The 21547-nt window shown below is 39.5% G+C and overlaps 1 protein-coding gene across 3 annotated transcripts; it reads left to right on the forward strand.

Annotated features, from left to right (window-relative positions):
- Positions 1–4041: 4041 nt before the first annotated feature.
- On the forward strand, positions 4042–21085 carry rx1 (retinal homeobox gene 1). 3 transcript variants are annotated; one of them, XM_061778804.1, is made up of 4 exons: positions 4042–4299; positions 5992–6358; positions 15255–15499; positions 18163–21085. In XM_061778804.1, the coding sequence occupies exons 2-4, from the start codon at positions 6055–6057 to the stop codon at positions 18613–18615; spliced, it is 1002 nt and encodes a 333-aa protein (XP_061634788.1). In that variant the 5' UTR covers positions 4042–4299; positions 5992–6054; the 3' UTR covers positions 18616–21085. The 3 variants fall into 3 exon arrangements, with proteins under 3 accessions (XP_061634788.1, XP_061634789.1, XP_061634787.1); XM_061778805.1 differs by having other exon boundaries at positions 6028–6358; positions 18175–21085; XM_061778803.1 differs by having other exon boundaries at positions 4043–4299; positions 6028–6358.
- Positions 21086–21547: the final 462 nt, after the last annotated feature.

The following is a 21547-nucleotide window of genomic DNA, read 5'->3' on the forward strand; positions in this document are numbered from 1 at the left end:
CACCTGCCACCATTTCAAGTGCCTTAACACCGAATAAAGTTCAGGTGTTCTTGCAGGCACAGGACAAGCCATGGTCCGCGGAGATGTCATTGTTCAAATGTATCAGACAGGGGAAGGATACAAAAGAATTTGTCAAAAACCTGCCGATTGAACCGGGGTGTTTAGACTTTTTATATCCACTGTTGTTTTGATTGTGATCAGTTTATTGGAACCATAGACCAAAGGTGGGAAAACGTTTGTGTTCAAGGGCAACATTTGATTAGGAAAACAGACAGCTGGGCAATGTCATTCTTAGATGAGGAAAAATGTAAAATGTTTTATTTTAACATTAAATTAAGAATACATTTTTTTGTTATTGTGTAAAAAATGAATACTAAATTATTATTGCATACAGTGCTGTGAAAAAGTATTGCCCCCTTAACAAATTCTCATATATTTTTTTTTAAATTGTTTTTTCCACTTCAATGTTTAAGATCACCAAACAAATGTAAACAAACAAATACATGGGTAAACCAAAAACACTTAAAATTCTGTTTTTAAATGGTTTTATTTACCAAGGGAAAAAAAGTATTCAAAGCTACCTGTGTGAAAAAGTAATTTCCCTCCTTGTTAAATCATGAATTAACAGTGGCTAATCACATTTTTGGCAAAGCTGAGTTCATTTTCACTGACCACACCCGAGTCTCCAGACCTGTTCAATCAAGAAATCATTTAAATCATGTTGGCCAAAAGATCTCAAAAAGCTGCAAAAAAAAGAAGAGGAAAACATTTCACGATCCAAAGAAATTCAAGAAGAGAAATAAAGTAGTTGACATCTATCAGAATGAAAAGGGTTACAAAGCCCTTTCTAAAGCCATTTAGGACTCTGGCCAACCACGGTGAGAGCCATTATGCTCAAATGGAGAAAACATGGACCAGTGGTGAACCTTTGCAGGAGTGGCCAGCCTGCAAAAATTACGTCAAAAGCACAGCGACAACTCATGCAGGAGATTACAAAGGACAGGACAACATCTAAACAACTGCAGGCCTCACTCAGTGTTCATGACTGAACAATAAGGAAGAGACTGGGCAGACATGGCATCCGTTACAGAGTTCCAACACCAAAACCACTGCTGACCAAAAAGAACATAAAGGCACATCTAAATAAATAAATGCAATCTGACTTTGGGGAGAATATTCTCTGGACTGACTAGACAAAAGTTGAGCTTTTTGGAAGACGTGTGGCGTAATTACATGGAATTGTCAAGGACCACAAATGCCACACTGGCACGTCTTTCTGAATAGACAACGTCGTTAAATACCGCGCGTCACTGAAGAGCTTACATAGAAAATACAGTCCTCCAGATTGAACCCTGAAAAGCTCTCAGGTCGGCTGCTTTAAGATTACCGGCTGTTCTCCGGGGTTTAAACTAAATATGGCGAAGCTGCCCTGAGCCACTGTGCTTCCCAAATTGGGAACTGTGGAAAGGAAGGAAACACAATTGATAGAATTCAGCAGGGCGGCTGACTCAATACAATATTGTATATAATGCAGAGTTGCGATATAATTGTAATTGTACGTAATTTTCAACAGTCATTGTAGTGTTTCAAAAATATGCACATTTTTGGGAGCCTAAGATTTAGGGACATTAGAATTAAAGAATTTAATTACATCAGTTAAATTGGTGTTTGGTAGATGATTTCTTTGTTGTAACAATACTTCTTGGCAATAAATCTTACACCATTGTAAAGCCTTTTCATTAGCCTTTTAAATGGTACCACATTTATATGGAACATGCACTTGTGGGATGAGCAACAGATGTGCATGTGTATGGGGGTTACGCCCATGAATATTCTCTGCCAATGCCAACATCTTATTTTGCTGTTGCCACTGACTTGTTTGGTGCATTGGATGATTGAAGTTTGAAGAATCAAGACATACTGGCAATTTAGCCATTTATTCATCTTAGTGTGTGGAAGAACAGTAGACAGCCATAACAGTCTGACGCCTGCTCCTCATGCTGGTCACTAGCTTGGTCCCACACTGATGTGGGACGGCATCCCGTTCAAGCAGCATTTGTCACAAGTCAGCCAACATGGTTGTGTTGATCACTCTGGCATGAGCAGCATCCCCAAGCTGATCCCACAAGTGTTCAATGGGCTTTAGGTCAGGCCTGCTGGCAGGCCATTGCTTGCTGCTTTTGTCAGTGGCCACCTCATCGTTAAATACAAGGGAACCGATTCCACTGGCGGCCAAACATGCCCACGCCATGACATTACTACCACCGTGCTGCACTGATGTGGTACAATCATTTCCATAAAGATTGGGACATCGACACAATTCTCATCTTTTTGTCTCTAGACAGCAACACAATTGATTTGAAATGAAAAACAAGATGTGATTTAGCTGGAGACTTTATGCTTTCATTTCGGTATCACTATTTCAGCTTCGATTGGACCGAGCTACAATGTGCAGATGGACAATGACCCAAAGCATACTGTGAAAGAACCAAATAGCTTTTTAAGGCAGAGAAGAGGAAGGTTATGCCATGGCCAAGTCAATCACCTGACTTGAATCCAATTGAGCATGCATTTTCGCTGGAGACAAAGCTGAAGGGAAACGGCCCCAGCAACAAGCAGGAACTGAAGACAGTTTTAGGAGAGGCCTGGCAGAACATCACCAGGGATGAAATCCAATTTCTGGTGATGTCTATGCGTTCCAGACTTCAGGCTGTAATTGACTGCAAAGGATTTGCAACCAACTATTAAAAAGTGAAAGTTTGATTTATGATCTTTAATTATCCCATTATTTTTGGTCCCTTAAAGAGTGGGAATCACTATACAAACTGTTTTCATTTTTACACCATTCACCTGATTTGGCTGTAAATACAATCAAATTAAAGCTGAAAATATGCCGTAAAAAAACGGCTTTTCATTTCATGTTTTTATCCTCTTCCTTTTTTTCTTTTTTTTCTTTTCTTTTTTTCTTTTTCCCTTTTTCTTTTCTTTTTTTCTTTTTTCTTTGTTCATTTCATTTCTAATACATCGGGGTGGTGTTCAGAGCCAAAAAGATGAGAATTGTGTTAGTTTCCTAATATTTATTGGCCTGACTGTACGTAAATGAAAAAAAAAAGGTTTTATCAATTATATTTCTACTTGTTATGTCTGCTCTAAGTCTATACAATGGTTGGCTGGATAGGTACAGTTTTTGCTAATCAGTTTTCTCTATTTTCCTGTATGTAAAGACACAATTATTGCTATTTAAAAAGGTTTGGTGGGATGTTCACTGTATCAAGCTTTATATGATACTGTAGCTCGTTGTATAGAGCACATTTTTAATATCAATAAAAACAAGACATTTATGGCTGTCATAGATTTAAGCTTGTAAGTCCTCTTAATGGTCTAAACCTTTATTTTAGTTGAGACATTTTATAATGAATCCCAGTTGTGTTTCTTTTTTCCAAAGATATTGGGAGAGAAATAGAAAATGAAGAGCATGTCAGTACTGAAGAGTTCCCTGTTTAAGATGTCGGTGCCCCACCATGGTTCTGCACTTTTAAATGCAAACTCAAAAAGTGAATTACCTGAACCAAATGTAATTGAATTGAGTAATATCAACATAACATAATTGAGTAATTTAGAGATAAATTATAGTATAGGATCGTACAGGGTAGTGTAGGATAGTGTCAGAAAAATAGATAGATAGATGCTAACAATAGCCACCCATACTAAGAACAATGCTAGTGTCCCAGCAAATCACTTGTGTTCAGACTTTCAAGTGTTCTAATGTCAAAGTTTCCTTTCCCTTGCCGTTTAACACAATGCGGTCCGGTTGTGCTGAGTGAAAACGTTCAGCGTATCTTTTATCTTTTCTCAAAAGAAAGTCTTGTGTTGCGCTTCATTAGCCGAGGCCTCCTCCCGTGGTCGTGAATGAAATTGACATTTAATACAATTAGTTGAGCAGAAAACAGCTGCCAATCACTCTCAAAGGGGAAGGATTCCAATTAATAAACCCTCCTCGTAATCCCCTTGTTTCACCTCCCACCGGCGTCGTCTACCTCTCCCTCTCGCCTCCTCCCTCCTCTCGTTTGCTCTCCTCTCTGCAGTGCACGCTGGCTGAACTCCACTCCCAAAACTTTCTTCTCACACGACTGCGAGCGTCTGGCTGCGCTATTTTGCATGTTATATGTATTTACTTTTGAAAAGGGATGCAAGGTGAGCACAGGCTGCACAGTGAGCGCACACTGAGGATCCCGGTGGCGTGAACGTGGAGGAGAGGAGCACCAGTAACTGAGCAAAACCTTGACTCGTAAGCAGCAGGTAAGCGGCTGTGGGCTTCATTTGGACTGTTACTCTTTTCACACACCGCAGCTCACGGAGGCCTCTTAACTTCGAGTGAGCATAGATACGTGAAGTCAATAACATTACAATGTGTATTTCTTCAGTGTCCTTCCATTCTGATCATATATTTAGTTGACAAATGTTGACAAACTGGTGTTTGTGACAATGACCGGTATGAATAAGTGCAATATATTGTTTTATGTCTTTGCTCTTTAAAAGCGTTCCTATCTATGTACTGTACTATACTGTACTGCTGGACCACTGAGATGAATATTTTTTTTAACTAAAAAAACTTTTATTTTAAATGTCTATTAAGATAACGTGTGAAGATTACAATTGAAGACTTAAAATAAAGTAGTTATATCAATAATATTAATGTACAGCAAGCAAAGGTTTATTACATGTATATAAAAAAGCATTATTAGATTGTGTTCAAATGCAGTATATTCAAAGCTAGTTTAGAAAAGTTAAATTTAATCATGTAACGCAAAGGAAGGACTAACGTGAAGCTTATTCGATTTATATTTGTTGGGTGTTAATAATTTGTTCAAATACATATAAAACTGAAGAAAACATGTTTTAAAAAGTCATATCCATCCATTTCCTACCGCTTATCCGAGCTCAGGTCGCGGGGGCAGTAGCTTTAGCAGGGACGCCCAGACTTCCCTCTCCCCAGCCACTTCATCCAGCTCTTGCGGGGGGATCTTGAGGCGTTCCCAGGCCAGCCGAAGGACGTAGTCTCTCCAGCGTGTCCTGGGTCATCCCCGGGGTCTCCTCCCGGTGGGACGTGCCCGGAACACCTCACCGGGGAGGCGTCCGGGAGGCATCCGAATCAGATGCCCCAGCCACCTCATCTGGCTCCTCTCGATGTGGAGGAGCAGCGGCTCTACTCTGAGATCCTCCCGGATGACCGAGCTTCTCAAACTATATCGGGATTGTAAAATAAAAGAAAAGTTAAGACTTTATTATGGATAGGTTGATACATAGTTTGTATTCGACAATGAAAAAATTGTGTAAGAATTTGTAAATAAATAAACAAGTTATATCAACTACAAAGCAAAGGAAACACTAACATTTATTATATGTATACATTTTGGGGGGAATTAATAGTTTGTATGGAAATACACACAAAATTGTGTAATAAAATTGCTTTTTATAAAGTTATATCAAGTATGTAAAATAAAAGACTAAAGATTTAAAATAGATAGATCAATTGTATTTATGTATATATAAATAATACAATTCAATGAATAATAGATACACATATCTATGAAAAAAAGTTATGTAATGGTTTTACAAAGAAAACCAAAGTTATATCAATAATGTTGTTAAGTCAAACTTGTTAACGCAAGAAGGAATCGCTGGATGGATACTTGAGAATCAGTCCCTGTATGTTGCTATACGATTGTTTGTAATTCATAGATTGTTGGGGCGTTTACAATATCAAGCTTTATCAGATGCTTTAGGCGGACAGAGTTGTGGTTGCTGTAGGTCCAGTTTGTAAGCTGAAAGTCAACAGTGAGGGTTTGTGTCCTCTTTATGGTCCAAACTTTGAAAGTAGAGGGGATAGACTTTAGGACCCCCCGCCACAGTGCACAGCTAAGCGGGTTTAGACGCACGTCAGGCTTCCTCCGAGGTAACGAGGTGATCTCTGACCTCCTATTTGGGCAGTGTCGCTCAATTAGGCCTCCTCCCCTCTGGCTGCAGGAGCCGCTCAGGGGCCCACACGCTCGGATGCATTTATCACTGGATACCATGAGCATGGTGGACGACAGCTGCCTCTCGCCCAGCAACTTCCACGACTTGGCCAAAGGCGGAGGCATCACGGTGGGGGGCCACGTCCACAGCATCGACGTCATTCTGGGATTCAGTAAAGAACAGGATTCCTTGCTCAGCCCCGCCGGCATCCCGGGGCCTCAGAAGGTGGCCGTCGAGGGCCTGGCGGAGCCTGGGAAGCAGCACGAGTCCCACCCGTCCTACAGCGGCCACCTTGGACCTCTTCAAGACGATAGCTCAGAGCAGCAGCACCAGTATCAGGGTGAGTGGATCGTCTCACCATTGCTGATCACAGTGAAACGTGTGTGAACTTACTGAGTACGATGGGAATTCAGTCAGTCAGTCAGCCATTGGTTTCCATCCACTTGCTTGAAATGTGGATGGGCCGAACCTGACCTCATCATAAGGCAGTAAAACTATGATTTCTAACAGCCAATCAGTGAAGAAGCTTAGGAGAGTCATGGAAAAGTGAAATATAATACTAAAAAAAATTATTACATTAGCATTAGTATCATCAGGACAAATGTAATGAAAATAATATAAGTTTTTAGAGTAAAAAAAAACCAAAACTGTGTTTCCCAATCACTGTTGTGAAGTTTCTCTATGCCAGCGATGCATCCCCGCTATTCGTGGGAGATATGGACTGGGCCAGACTGCAAATAGTAAAAATAAAAATTCTTGAATAAGCAGGGAGATATCGGCAATAAGCGTTTTCGAGATTGGTCTCCTCCCCCCCTCCTCCAAAAAAAAACTGGAAAAAAAAACAAAGAAAAACGAAAAAAATGTAAATAACATTTTTTTAAAATGTGCGAATAGGTGAATCCGTGGGTGTTACATCGTGGGTATGTGAGGGTCCACTGTATAGTGAGAGACAGAACAATTCAATTGGTGGTCACATTGAACACATGTAAGGGAGGAAATAAAAGATTTTCCTTATTAAAATATTGCGTAATGAAATCACTTCTTTCTTTTTGAGTAACCCTGTACTGTTCATTGAGACGTCTCAGCTCATCAGTATGGCACTAATATCAGTCGTTGTTCGCAGATGACAAAGAATGCGAGTCCTGTTATAGTGCCTGCCTATTGTGTTATTGTAGTATTTGTGTTCAACCCATTGTTTAAAGGGTTATTCAAGTTTTTGTGACCAATGTCAAATATGTGTTTTTGCTCAATAAAGGTTGGGAAATGCTGTTCTTTTCCACTGTAAATTTCTGCCGTTAAATTTCAAATGCAAAGTTTCTATAAATTACATTTCAACAAAATAAAGCTCAATGTCCCGTTGTGTTAAATTAGATATAAATGCAACTATAGCTAAAAGATGGAGCAAAACATAAGCTTGTCAAGTCAAGTGAAAATGTGTCCACATTATCAAAAACAACTGAATAGAACAGATTTTTTTCAGTGTGTTGTATTAAGTGAGCTGTGTGGGCTGAGATTGGGAGATAAATCGCAGAACAAGATGGTGCAGGTCGTTTATGCCCCCCAAAGCCAATCCCATCTCCTTGTGGAATTCCCCCCTAATCTTCTCTTCTACTGTGTACAGATTAGAATGCACAGACCTTCATTCTGTTGTCACCGTTATGTTATGTGGACGTTTAATCTGAAGCTATCTTCACGTCTGACAGGTGGTCAATGACTTTGCAGGGCAGACACGGCAAATATTCATTTTCATGAATTTGGGAGGAATACATGAAGAATGATGATCGGCATTCTAATTCAGGCTTCATCCACACATTTACGAGTGTTTGAAAAATATTTTTTTTTCCCAATCAGTGGTTTGATTTTCATAATTCCATAATTTTCGCCAAAGCAGAAAATTCCTAATGAACAAGTCTGTGTAACTTGTTTGAAAAATCTTTGTGTCCATGATACTGCGCCACTCCAGTCCTAGGGGCGGCGCTAAGTGGATGCCTACTGCCACATCTAGAATGTTTTTTTTCCCCCCCACTGCATCTCCATCTGCCCGGTCACTGCACCACTTGGCCCCTATGCAAGCCCATCCTAACGTACTGTAATTAACTCCTTGGTCTGCGTATTTACACGCCCATAATTGATGGGTGATCCTTAATGTATCTTTTTTTGTAGTCCTACAAACTAAGCCACAAACTATGGAGCCCCTAAAAAAGAAAGAAACTTGTTTCTCATTTGAACGAGAAAGTTTCTCTTTTGAATGAGAAAGTTTCTCGTTAGAATGAGAAACTTTTTCGTTACAATGAGAAACGTCTACCTGTGAGTGGTAGCTTATTTACATACACACACACACTAGCAAATATGGCTCAGCTATTCTATAGCCTATACTGCTATAATCGTGTGATGAAAGTTTACATTTATACTCACCTTATCTTCTTTTAGTTGGTCGATGACACTACCAGGTATATTCCTTGTTTTGAGGAAAGAGAGCAAGTCCTCTTCTGTTGCCATTCTCTCAGCTGACATGCGCTGGAAGCAAGTTGTAAATAAGCGACTGTACGCTACCCGAACGCAAGAAGCCACCGCTAGCAGGTAAATAAGCTAGCACTCACAGGCAGACCTTTCTCATTCAAATGAGAAACTTTCTCATTAGAATGCAAAAGTTTCTCGTTCAAATGAGAAACATGTTTCTTTCTTTCTTTTTTCCCCCATGTCCCTTTAGGGGCTCTGTAACAAACAAAAAGGCAATCCATTTTTTTTTTTCTAATTAATTTTGTTAAATTGTCTCATGAGGATATAGCCTCTCATTGGGAAAACATTTTGGTTTTATTAACATAGTTTTCCAAAAAGACCTATAGGACCCAAAATGGAGAAAGAATGGCTGAATAGAAAAATACAAATTTTTTAAAATTCATATAGTGTATACAAAGAATTCATATAGTGTATACAAAATAGAGGCGTAGCGACCAAGTATTTATGATATTTATATATATTTTAAAGTTTCATGCATACACTTCACCAACAAACAATAAACACTGTGTATGCATGTGAGAGAAAGGTATTATTTTTGTCCACGTATTTATATATACAGTAACTCTCTAAATAGGCATACATATAGTCACAGTCAAAAGTAACTGACTGTGAATATTTTTGTGCCTTTTAAAGGCAGGTCTAGACTGTTAAGTGCCGCGGATGTAAACATACAGTATGAGGACGCAATGTTGACTGGCTATTTCCTGGCTACAGTATTAGCCACTATGGTGTTCAGGTATGGTGTCAGTTGAGGATACCGGCATGTGTGCTAAGAAAGTGCTTTTGAATATTGTGTTTTGTTTGTTTAATAAAGCGATTGAAATAGCGCCAGCGGCTTTTTCCATCCTCCCGCTATCCATCAAAGCTCTAAACCAGTTTTTCTCAACTTGTTTTGGGGTCCTGGAATCCCTGCATATTTTTGATTGACTGTGAAACTTCCCATCCGATTTGGCGCGCAGGGGTGCAATTTGATAGAAACAGCAGAAACTGCATTTTAACTCTACTATGCAAAGCAAAAGCCATTTTGGGGCCAAAGAGGAAAAGAACCATCCGGACTGTTATGGACGCAAAGTTCAAAAGCCAGCATCTGTGATGGTATGGGGCTGTGTTAGTGCCAATGGCATGGGTAACTTACACATCTGTGAAGGCACCATTAATGCTGAAAGGTACATACAGGTTTTGGAGAAACATATGCTGCCATCCAAGCAACGTCTTTTTCATGGACACCCATGCTTATTTCAGCAAGACAATGCCAAACCACATTCTGCACATGTTACAACAGAGAGGCTTCGTAGTAATAGAGTGTGGGTACTAGACTGGCCTGCCTGCAGTCCAGACCTGTCTCCCATGGAAAATGTGTGGCGCATTATAAAGCGTAAAATACGACAACGGAGACCCCGGACTGTTGAACACCTGAAGCTGTACATCAAGCAAGAATGGGAAAGAATTCCACCTACAAAGCTTCAACAATTAGTGTCCTCAGTTCCCAACCGTTTATTGAATGTTGTTAAAAGAAAAGGTGATGTAACACAGTGGCAAACATGACCCTGTCCCGGCTTTTTTGGAATGTGTTGCAACCATAAAATCCCAAGTTAATGATTATTTGCTAAAAACAATCAAGTTTATCAGTTTGAACATTAAATATCTTGTCTTTGTAGTGTATTTAATTAAATATAGGGTGAATATGATTTGCAAATCATTGTATTCTGTTATTATTTATGTTTAACACAACATCCCAATTTAATTGGAATTGGGGTTGTACAACGGTATGCCCATGATTACAATGTTAAGAGAAAAGCCAGCACAAATCCTCTTAATTCCTACTATGCTAGCTTTCTGTTTGCAGATATTGATAGTACTGACCTATTGGGAGCTGCACACACCTCTCATCTCAATTGTGACTGCACAAACAAGTTGCCATGTAGCTGGAGATGAGTCCAATCGTAATCAGCTGGCAAGTCTCACTACAGCTAATCAGTGGAATTTTGCTTATATGGAGGGTAAGCTGTGAAGAAAACTTGACGTGCTTGAAAAAAATGACTGCAATTTTGGAATCAGCATGCCAATTTTAGTTTTCATCAGCATAAAAATCTAACTCAGAATTTTTTTTTCAAATTGTTCCCCAGTGTTATTGTTACTGTCGGGCAGAATCCTCACATCTCCAAAACCATTATTTTTAAGGAAATTTTAAAACAACAACTGTATTTTATTTGTTATTAAATATTGTATTTTTAAAGATAGGTACCAATTTATTACACTTTAGATTGGTTAATAATTTGTAAAAATAACAGACACACATTGAAACTGATTTGTGAAGAAAGGTTTCCACCCAACAGCAACATCATGTCGATTTGGCGTAATCCTGCTGGCTGACCAAACTAATCCACCAAGAAACAAATACAAATGTTTTTGTAAAAAAATGTACACAAAGTAAAATCATGTATCATGAGGATATAAACATCTCATTGTGAAAACATCTCATTGTCTTTCGTAATCTAGTTTTCCAAACAAGGCTTTCATGGCACCCAAAATGCACGTTGCAAATGGACATGCCTTACAGAAAATAACATATTTTAAAAATACTCGATGAGGCCATTTGCGATGTCTGTCCACCCACAGCAATGACATCACTCCTTTGTACAGTATGTAACTGTCCAGTGAAGTCAGGCCACTTCCCCTTGGATGAGCAACTTTTCCCAAGTTGGGTGTCACTCACCCCGCCCCACAACTCCCCGCTTCCCCTCCCTTGTGTGCTGGCTGGTAAACAGTGGCCAGCCTTCAGACCGGTGGCTGTGATGGGCCGACAAGCACAAGAGCTGGTCGCTGAACCACACCCGACCTCAGGCCTTTGTCCCAGCCCGGCCTTTGTCATGGCTGGTTAATGAGGGCTCGATAAACCAAGCTCCGCATCCAGCATTGTTGCCGCCCGCGCCCCAGCTCGCCACTTGAAAGAGCACCACGACCCCTCCCTTATGTGCCACCGGTGTGTCTCATTCACAGAAAACAAGCTGGCTGCTACATGGCCCACTCGTTTGCTTTTTCCAAACAATGATGTCATACAGGCTACCAAGTGGAACACTTGAAATGAATGCAATCAACAGTTCATTTCTGACTAGTGAAAAAATCTTTGACTCGTAAGGCAATGTTTCATAACCTTTTTTGAGCCAAGGCACATATTTTACAGTGCTTCTTCGCTATAATGCTGTTCACCTATTGCAGATTCAGTGCTTCACAGATTTTTTGTCACATTCGTATTGCACATAACTCGCCATATTGTGGGATTTTTAGTGTATGCTGCATTTTTTTGTGGTCAAATAAACAAACACTTAAAAATATTTTTTTAAATCAATTAATTGAAACACAATACAAGGAATAAAAAATGTACATAGTATACAGTGTTACTGTGCATTACTGTATGTTTAAGAGTTTAAAATGTGTTTAGGAGTATAGAAAGTGTTTATAGGAGTATGGGGAGCTTCACACAGCTTTCAAATATGTATAATTTAAAAAACACAGAAAACTACTTCACGGATTTCGCCTACTTGGGGTGGTCTGGAACCTAACCCCGCGATAAATGAGGGATTACTGCCCAAAGGAAGAATCCCATGGCACACCACCAAACAAAAATGTTACAAAAGGATATACAGTATACTGAAATAATGATGAGCTCTAAATGTATTTACAAATGTACAAATCTGGGACTGTTTAGTTCAACCCAAAGCATTTTGTTGTATGGCAACAGGTGGCTAGACACAGGTTAATTGTACATTCTGCCATCTAGTGCAATAGCATTCAATTGTTATGCCTGTCACTATCTGTCGCTGGCATAGATACAAAGATTCATCATGCAGTAGTATATGAATATTTTTTTACTAATTAAGTGAAATTGGATAATTTCTAACGGCACAGCTTATGATCTCTCATGACACTAATGTGCAGTGACACAGTGGCTGGGAATCTCTGTCATAAGGGATTGTGAGAGGTAGTTTATTAAAAAAAGAGGAAAAAGGAAAACAAACATGGCCCCAAGTAGAGAGAAGATCTCAACCAAGGTTAAACGATGAACAAAAGTGAAAAAGTTAAGTGAGCAAGCTACTTCTTGGTTCATGAAAAACGATATGACACATTCATTTTGGACACCATGGATGGTTACCTTAATGCCATAGTGACCAAAATGAAAAACAAAAACAAACAAAAAACTATTTATACCTTTATCCAGATCCTAACTAAACTTGAATGAATTCATGCTTGGCCCATGAAACACCCCTCTCCAAGGTTTCTCTTAGTCACTACAAGAAGAGAATGAGCAAATAAGGCTGTACCATTTTCATTGTGGCGTGGGGGGGGGGGGGGAAGTCCCATAGTGACTCAAAACTGCAAAAAGTTTTTGTATGCTCTGATTCCTTATTTAAATACCATTTGTTCCAAAATAGCAGCCCATTCAACTGCAGATGGGGGAGGTGCAACCTTTGAGATATTTTCATTGAATGTTACTGCAGGACTCTGATTTGCAGTTTGTCAACTGAAAATAGCATTTAAATGAAAGACCAGAAATTTAGGGGTTGGGGTAACCCTAACCCCGAAAACTGTAAATCAAGTTCTACTTAAGAATACATATTTACTCCATAAGGTAACTAAATGTAAAGCCATATCATTATTTGGAAGTTTTTATAGAATTCATAAAAGTGACACACTCTAAATAATACTTTAATGTGCTTGAAATTTACCGATAATAATCACAATAATCATGAATGGATTTCTGGTCTGATGTAAGATAATTCTCCTTCATATTCTTCTTCACATTAGCCTACATGCTATCCAGGCCACATCATTTCATTTCATCAGTTTTACTTTACAGGAGAAGATAAAGGGTGGAAGCAAGTTTAACAAATCCGATTAGGAGTGTTTACGAGCCTCATTGAGGTTGAGAGGATTGATGGCTTCGCTCATCTACAGTAGCTTAATGATGCATGTGTCCCGCTATTGGCTGCGTGTCTGGAATGTTCTCATAACATTCTTTAGTTCTACTTGATATTCATTTTTATGAATGTTATTCTCTTTAGGTAAACCTGCACAATCTAATGAGATCAAATACGACAGTTGTATCGCAAATACACTACAGACCTCCACTAGTATCACTAATGTAATTTCAAACGCACACCTTCCACATATGCCGGAATTTTGAATGTGAGATTCATGCATTATTTTAGGATAAATGGGCACCAATGGATGATGAAAATGGATGGATGGATGGATGGATGGATGGATTTTACAAATCTGTGGTTTAGTGCATTCCTGGATTTGCACTTGCATCCAGATCTGATAATATCGCTTAGTTTTGATTGGCACTCTCAGAGGAGTATTATTGTAGAATATGTTTATTATTGTAGATGTTTGGGGTACAACTGCACTGATTTGATCCATGACTCAATACATACATTTCCAAGGACCTCCACCTCTATGCCTTTCTGTGACTCTTCCAGTCTCGCTGCATCTCTGTTGCAAGCGGCTGATGACACTCTGACAACTCTAAGCTCAGTGGCAACTTCCCTCTGAGAAAACCAAATCAAACACTTGTTGTAAATTTTGCCGTTCAGCAAAAAGTTGTGCCAAAAATACTGAAACACTGAATAGTTGGATGTGCGTTCATAAGTTTAGAAAAGGTTTATCAAGTTAACCTGTAAAGGTTATAGTGCATTTTAGGTTCATCCTGAAATTTCACTTAAAGTCGAATATTTCTAAATTGTTGCGAGTATTGTATATAAAACCGCAATAATAAACATACAGTTGTACATCGCTGCGATTGGCTGGCGACCAGTCTATGGTGTACCCCGCCTCTCGCCTGAAATCAGCAGGGATAGGTAGGCTCCAGTACACCCACAACCCTCATGAGGATAAGTGGTACAAAAAAAGGAGTATTTGCTTTATCTTGCGAGCAAACATTTGATATACGAGCACTAGGTGAAAAAAAACTAACTTTTAACAAGCAGCACTTTAGCAGATCACGAAAAATTATTCACAAAAGATGCCAAGTGCTTTCTGTAAGCTGTGTATTGCCACTCTGTTGAAGTTTCCTTGCAAACGAAATAGAATTACAGTACATGTTGTGTACTAACAAGCCCACATAACTTTGCCTTACAAAGGTCAGCTAGCTCAATACTAACATATAACGGGAAATGCAATTGACAGGCTAACAAAACTGTACTACAAACATATAAGCAACTTATATTTGAGCACAAACAGTAGCAACACAGCATAGGGTTAGGCTTATCTATGTCTGTATCTGTTATACTGCACCTGGGTGGCCAAGGCGCACACCAAACTCACATTTAATGCATGAAATCATGATCCGCAAACTGTTTATTTCTTTACTTTCTCTCTTTGTGTTATTACTGTATATTTTGTAAAGTATATTAGTGAAGTTATTTTTTTATTTTTTTTTGGGGGGGGGGGGTGGGGGGGGGTTGGAACAGATTAATAGCTTTCCCATTCATTTCAATGGAGAAAGATGATTTGAGATTTGAGTTTGGCCATGGAATGCGTTAAACCTGTAAATAAAGCCACCAATGTATTGTTACATTAATACCCCTCTAACCGTGCCAATTAAAACTGAACATTATCTTTTTAAACGCAGGTTTTTAAAAAAAAAATGCATCCTTTATATGAAAATGAAAAAAAAATATGATTAAAGTTATTATTCTTGTGTGTTTGCGCAGATGATGACCTGTTTAGCAAAAAATGTGAGGAGGAACTGAGGAAAAGCATCGAGAGCGACGAGGGCAAGTCACCCGAGCCGTGCAAGGACGATCAGCCCAAGAAGAAGCACCGGCGCAACCGAACTACCTTCACCACCTACCAGCTGCACGAGCTGGAGCGTGCCTTCGAGAAGTCCCACTACCCTGACGTGTACAGCCGAGAGGAGCTTGCCATGAAGGTCAACCTCCCCGAAGTCCGAGTTCAGGTAGGAAAGCTGTCCTCAAATCGACCTTAGTGAGGTTGAGTTCAAAGCAATTTCTTGCAGAACATCATGTGTATAACATGCATTATAATTCAGTCCTAACTCATTACTTACTGTCAAATACAGTGCAATTTAAAAATACTTCCATACTGCCATTTTCTATAGCGCTTGTAATCATTTAGGGTCATGTGTTAATGGCAGGGCACATACTGTACATAAAGTGATTTCCTGGATTCTTTTTTTTCACATTCTGTCTCCCACAGTGGACGTGTGCCTATGATTAAAATTACAGACTTCCCTCATCTTTTTAAATGGGACAACTGGTTGCTGTCCAAATAATTTTTCCCACTGTATGCATTGCCATCAAATCTAAATATAAACGAATGACTGAGAACACAACAGTCATGAGTTTATTAATACCAATCGAAAAGAGGGCTTTTGCTCGCAGCATTCTAAATAAAAACTGACCCGGGATCCTCGGCCCGAGTTAGTGAAACAGTGTTCTAGAATGCCAGCAGCGTGCCAAACAAGCCGTGGGCCTCGCTTGCCAAGTCAAGCGATTGTACCAGATCACTACGCAAGGAGCAGCATGCGTGTTTCCAAACATATGAACCCTAAAGAGTTTCCAGTGTCTCCAGTCGCTGTGATCCTATCACATCAAGACATCCCATCATGCCCAGTCAGCATAGCATTCGCCAGATTACTTCTGTCCAAGATTTTGGCTGACCCTAAATAGATTCTCTCTTGAACCGTACGTTGAATGGCTTTGAATAAATTGACTACATTTATATTATGAATAATATATACATGTAAACAAATGAACCTGATTACGTTGCTTCGCATTAGTTTACTGAGAATGCAAACATGGTATAGCATGTCCCAAAGTGGAAGATTTTGAAATTAGCACTATTATTTTTGTGTGTATAAATACTAAATAGAAGGACTGTTGTATCGATTCATCGGGTATGTACGGTATATGCCTACGATTCAACTACGCTACATCAATAGATACTAAGCATGTTCCTCAGAGTAATACGAGGTACGGGTTTTGCAAAAATCAATGAAAGTAATTATTGACAGTGAATCCGGAAAGTATTCAAAGCGCTTCACTTGTTCCACATTGTCTTATTGCAAAATGGATTAAATAAACAACTTCTGCAAAATTCAACCCACAATGATAACGTGAAAACTTATTTGAGATTTGTGCAAGTTTATTAAGGATATCATATGTATTCACAGCCTATGAGATTTTGATGAGATTTTCCTACATCTTAATTTGAGTTCACCTGCATTCAATTCAGTTGATTGGACACGATTTGGAACGTGATCGTTTTTCCACTGATAGTGCATGTCAGAGAAAAAAACCGAGCATCATTATCTATATTTTTTATTATCATTATCATTTTTAAATTATGATAATAATATAGTTCATTAAATGACTGTGTGTAGAACTTTGAGGGTGGGGGGGGGGGGGGGAAATAATGTATAACATTTGCAAATCAGGCTGTAAAATAACAAAATGTGGAAAAAGTAAAGAACCGTCAATACTTTCTTGTTGGGAATCGTTTAGTTCAAGATGAGCCAAATCATTGTCGTATCAAGTCAGAACCATGCAAATGATTATAGGGATGATAGTTTGCGCAGTGGCATAAAAATACTTTGTTACAAAACGCACACCCATGACGTCCGCATTTACTGTTTTTCATTTAATTGTTTCAGATTTATGGCCTAGAAGTGTTCATCATATAGGTATTTACTATAATTATGACTTTACGACAGTACTGTGAGCATAGGATAGTAAAAGACCACAGGGCCAATTTCCGTACAAATTGGGGTTTAAGATGCCGTTGTAGCGACGGGACGCCGTTGTAAACCAAGGACCCCCTATTAAATTGTTGGAATGACTGGATTGGCATTCCATTTTTCTTTTATTTGTCTTTCTTTTTTTTGCAGCTGTGTGCTGACTCCCATTTAACATGAGTTTGAACGATTGGTTAATTCTCAACACAGCCCCATCCAAGTTACAAGGGTGTGCACACTTGTGGAACCACATTATTTTAGTTGTTCATTTTTACTTCCCCCGTCGAGAAGATTAAACAACATATTCAATTGAGTTGTACAGGTTGCAGGACATGAATGGTGGGAAACGTTTTGAAATGATTTACCTTGGTCTCATTTTTATTTATTTATTTCGATATCACAAAAACAGGCGTTTGAATCGTAGTTGTTGACTTTTACTTCCACTGTCAACCGAAAGCAGTTCAGAATCAATATTTTATCTAATGACATGACAAAAACATAAAATAATAAAATGGCATCATACTCATTAGAGATGCTGATTATAAAATGTATTAATGTGTGCAGATTGCTACAGACGTGTTTTGCTCTTCAATGTTGGCTGTAAGAAGTTTTGCTCCAACTAACCAATCTGAGGATGGGAAAATGCTGCCATCATGGAGAGCCAAGCGCTCCGGCCCTGTGGGGACAAATTGGAAACTTAAACAGTCCCATTGCTATTACGGTTTAAATTACATCGGCCGGCACTACTGATTCTGAAGGCAGATTACATTGACATGACAACACACAGAAGTGTACTGGAAACCGTTCTACGAAATGAAGAGAATAGGCTGTTGGGAATAAATTCATACAATGCCTTTAATCTCCAGGTGTGGTTTCAGAACCGAAGAGCTAAATGGAGGCGTCAGGAGAAAATGGACGCCAGCACCATGAAGCTCCACGACCCGCCGATGCTGTCCTTCAACCGCCCGGCACCGGTCCACACCACCATGGGACCCATGAGCAACTCCCTCCCGTTGGATCCGTGGCTGACCTCCCCGTTGTCCAGCGCCACGCCAGTCCACAGCATCCCGGGATTCATGGGCCCGGCTCAAGGCCTCCAGCCCAACTATCCCGGCCACGGCTTCCTCAACTCCAGCCCTCATCCGTCCATGGGTCAGGGAATGCAGAGTGTGGCGCCGCCGCCTTACCAGTGTCCGGCGCCGTACCCCGACAAGTTCCCGCTGGAGGACATGGACCAGCGCAGTTCCAGTATTGCTGCACTGAGGATGAAAGCCAAGGAGCACATCCAGTCCATGGATAAAACCTGGCTCCCCATGTGATGAACAACAGGGAGTGTGACACTGAGTGGCTCCACCGAGCGCAGACACGGTTGCCTGATGCCAGGGACGTTACCCACAATGCAAAGGAAAAGGATTCTAAACTGAGGATTTAGAGACTTTCTTTTTACATTTTTATTATTCTTACTCTTTTTTTTTTTTTTTTTTTTTTTTTTTTAATACATCTCAAGGACATAAAGTGGATTGGTGATGTGTTTTTAAACTGCCCTTTTTGAACGTGCGGCCATATTTCCATTACAATGAATCTGGCTACTATGTCGTACTTTCTGCAGTTCCTTTTCTTACGTTCTTACGTTCTTACGTTTACCCATGTCCCGCTTGCTTTGCTTCATCCCTAAATTGTGTTGTTTTTTGTTTTTTTTTGTTTTTACAAATTGCATCCAATTGACAACTTTCTAATGGGCTAATCTGAATGTAAAGTCTAAAGGAGTATTAGGGCCACGCTGAGAAGATTAACTTTGTTTGGACAATAACACTTTAAAAAGGAAATCCCAACCAAAAATAGACTATTCTGTCTACTCTTGTACATTATAACTTTGTTTTCCTTAAGTTACTAAGGTATGCCTTTTTTTGCGCTCAATAAATACATATTTCTCACAAAGTTATGACTATTTGAAAAAAGACTATGATGAACTTTTTCCTCATAACACGATGGGTTTATTCCTCTAAAATTTTAACTTTAGTCTTGTAAGATTATTGGGGGTAAAAAATTATTTCCCCCCCTGAAAAATCCTTCGAGTATTTTGACATTTTCGTAAGACTTTTTAACTCCCAAAAAGTGTCTTTTTCTTGTAACACTATAACTTTATTTTCATAAAATTATACTTTTTCTTCCTGGAAAAAAAACAACCTTTATTCTTATACCATTACAACTTAGGTTTTCATAAAATTATGAATGTGTCCCTCCTTCCACCCCCAAAACCTTTTTCTTATGAAGTTATGAAAAAACAATTTTTTTTTAAATGTTGGCTTAATTTGTTGTTTTTTTAATATATGAAATGACAACTTTATCCCCATAAGAGTACGGGTGTTTCTAAAAAAAAATAAAAATAAAAAAATGTGACGTTTCCCCCTTAAAAATGCAACTTCATCTTTTTTCATATTAGTACATGAACATTTTTCATGAAAGAAAAGTACCTTTTTCCCCTCATATGATTACAACTTTTTGTTTGTTTTTTCAGTGTGCACTGATACTCCTTTTTAGGTCCGTCGCTGGGCTGGTTCCTTAAAAGTTGTTTTGTTTTGTTTTCTCATGCTTTTACAATTAAGGAGCATACCTGTATATTTATGGTCCTGGAGAAGGTACAACAGTTACTTGTGTGTACAATAATTAGTCCTGTGGTGGGTACATTAGTATAGATGGTACCTTCAGGGGTAGATATAGATCACTAGTGTACCCCTATTCCTCACAGTGTGGGTGCATTTAAGCCTGCTGCTCACTGATGGCAAAAAAAAAATAATTGTGTAAAGACAATAATTGCTCTAAGGGTGGCAGATTCTGAGGTACGACTGCACCTTCTAAGTGGGAATATACCAAAAAAAAAAAAAAATCATGCACAGTTGCTTTGTTGGTGTGCTGTCATGCTTTAACGAGAGAGGGATGGAATGTAGCAAGTAAAAAAAAAAAAAAAAAAAAAAAAAGGAAGAAGAAGCCTGCAAGAAAAAAGAAACCAACAACTGTTTTGCTTAATTTCTTGTGCTTGAGTGGCTGTTGGAGGAGAAAGGCTGTTGGCAGCTCAGTATTGGGTGGCTGCGTGTACGTGCGGGGCAGCACTGTGTGATGCGTCACCCCGCATAGTTCAGCCTTTGTTCAGCACAATTGATCCAAGTGTATTCTCTTTGTCTGCACTCTAGGGGGGGAACGGTCTCAGGCAGCACTAAATAGGCCCTTGTAACCATTTGTGTTTCTTTCTCAATCAAAAGAGGGGAAGCATCGATTGGAGCTGCTATGATCATTAGTGACACTATATTGGTCTCGTCCATCTGTCCGAGTTTGGCTCCAGTTATGACAAAATCACAAATTTAATGGTTGGAATATAACTATCGATCAGTTGCTCTTTTTTGCATTGTACGGTGTGTTCTTCTATTGCGGGTTATTGCTTCTTGCTGTCTGGACATCTGATTGGACCTCCAACTGTGGACAAAATGAGGATTACCTTGCACAAATAGAGCTTCCTCCATATGTGATTTGGGACCATGAATAAGCCAAAGGTTACGGACAAAACTGCACTAGATGTGTGGGTTTTTGCTCGTTTGTTTTTTTTTGTTTTTTTTTTATTATTGGAAACAGGGTTTCTTTTTCTTTTTTTATACCCTGTGATGCTGTTTTGTTTGTAGAAAGATATGTTATAGTGATAGCATCCCTTTCTTTCCTTTTATCTGGAACATCGAGGTGCATACTCTAGAAAGACGTGAACAAAGATCTACTGGAAATAAATATAGTTTGATAGAACATGTGTCACTGCTCTTTCACTTTCATGTTGACCCGTGTGCCCATTCCCACAGTTTTTCTCCCTTTTAGCCCAGTAAGTCTAAAGCGCAATCCAAGATTACAAGAGAATAATCGTTATCATCTGACATACATGCGCAGAGACATTTTTCTTTCTTTTTCCTTGTGCTTGTCACTTGTGCTCCAACTCCCTCTGTGTGTGTCTCCCCTCTCTCTCTTCTTTTTTTCCACCCCTCCCCAATCTTCCATAGTTGGCTGGCAGGATGCCAGCCCGTTAGGAAGATGAGACTCCAATCAATCAGGGCTTCCCAGGGGGGCCTCTGACCGCAGGGCCCGGCTCTCTAATTGCCCCCAAGCGAGCGAGCGGGCGGGCAAGGAGGCAGCGAGCCTGCAGGCTGAGCCGCTGCAAAACATCATGTTGACGGAGGGGCCGCTGCATCACTTTCTTGGACAGATGGGACGGCC

The sequence above is a fragment of the Phyllopteryx taeniolatus genome, chromosome 7 (assembly GCF_024500385.1).
Source record: "Phyllopteryx taeniolatus isolate TA_2022b chromosome 7, UOR_Ptae_1.2, whole genome shotgun sequence".
Classification (NCBI taxonomy): Eukaryota; Metazoa; Chordata; class Actinopteri; order Syngnathiformes; family Syngnathidae; genus Phyllopteryx; species Phyllopteryx taeniolatus.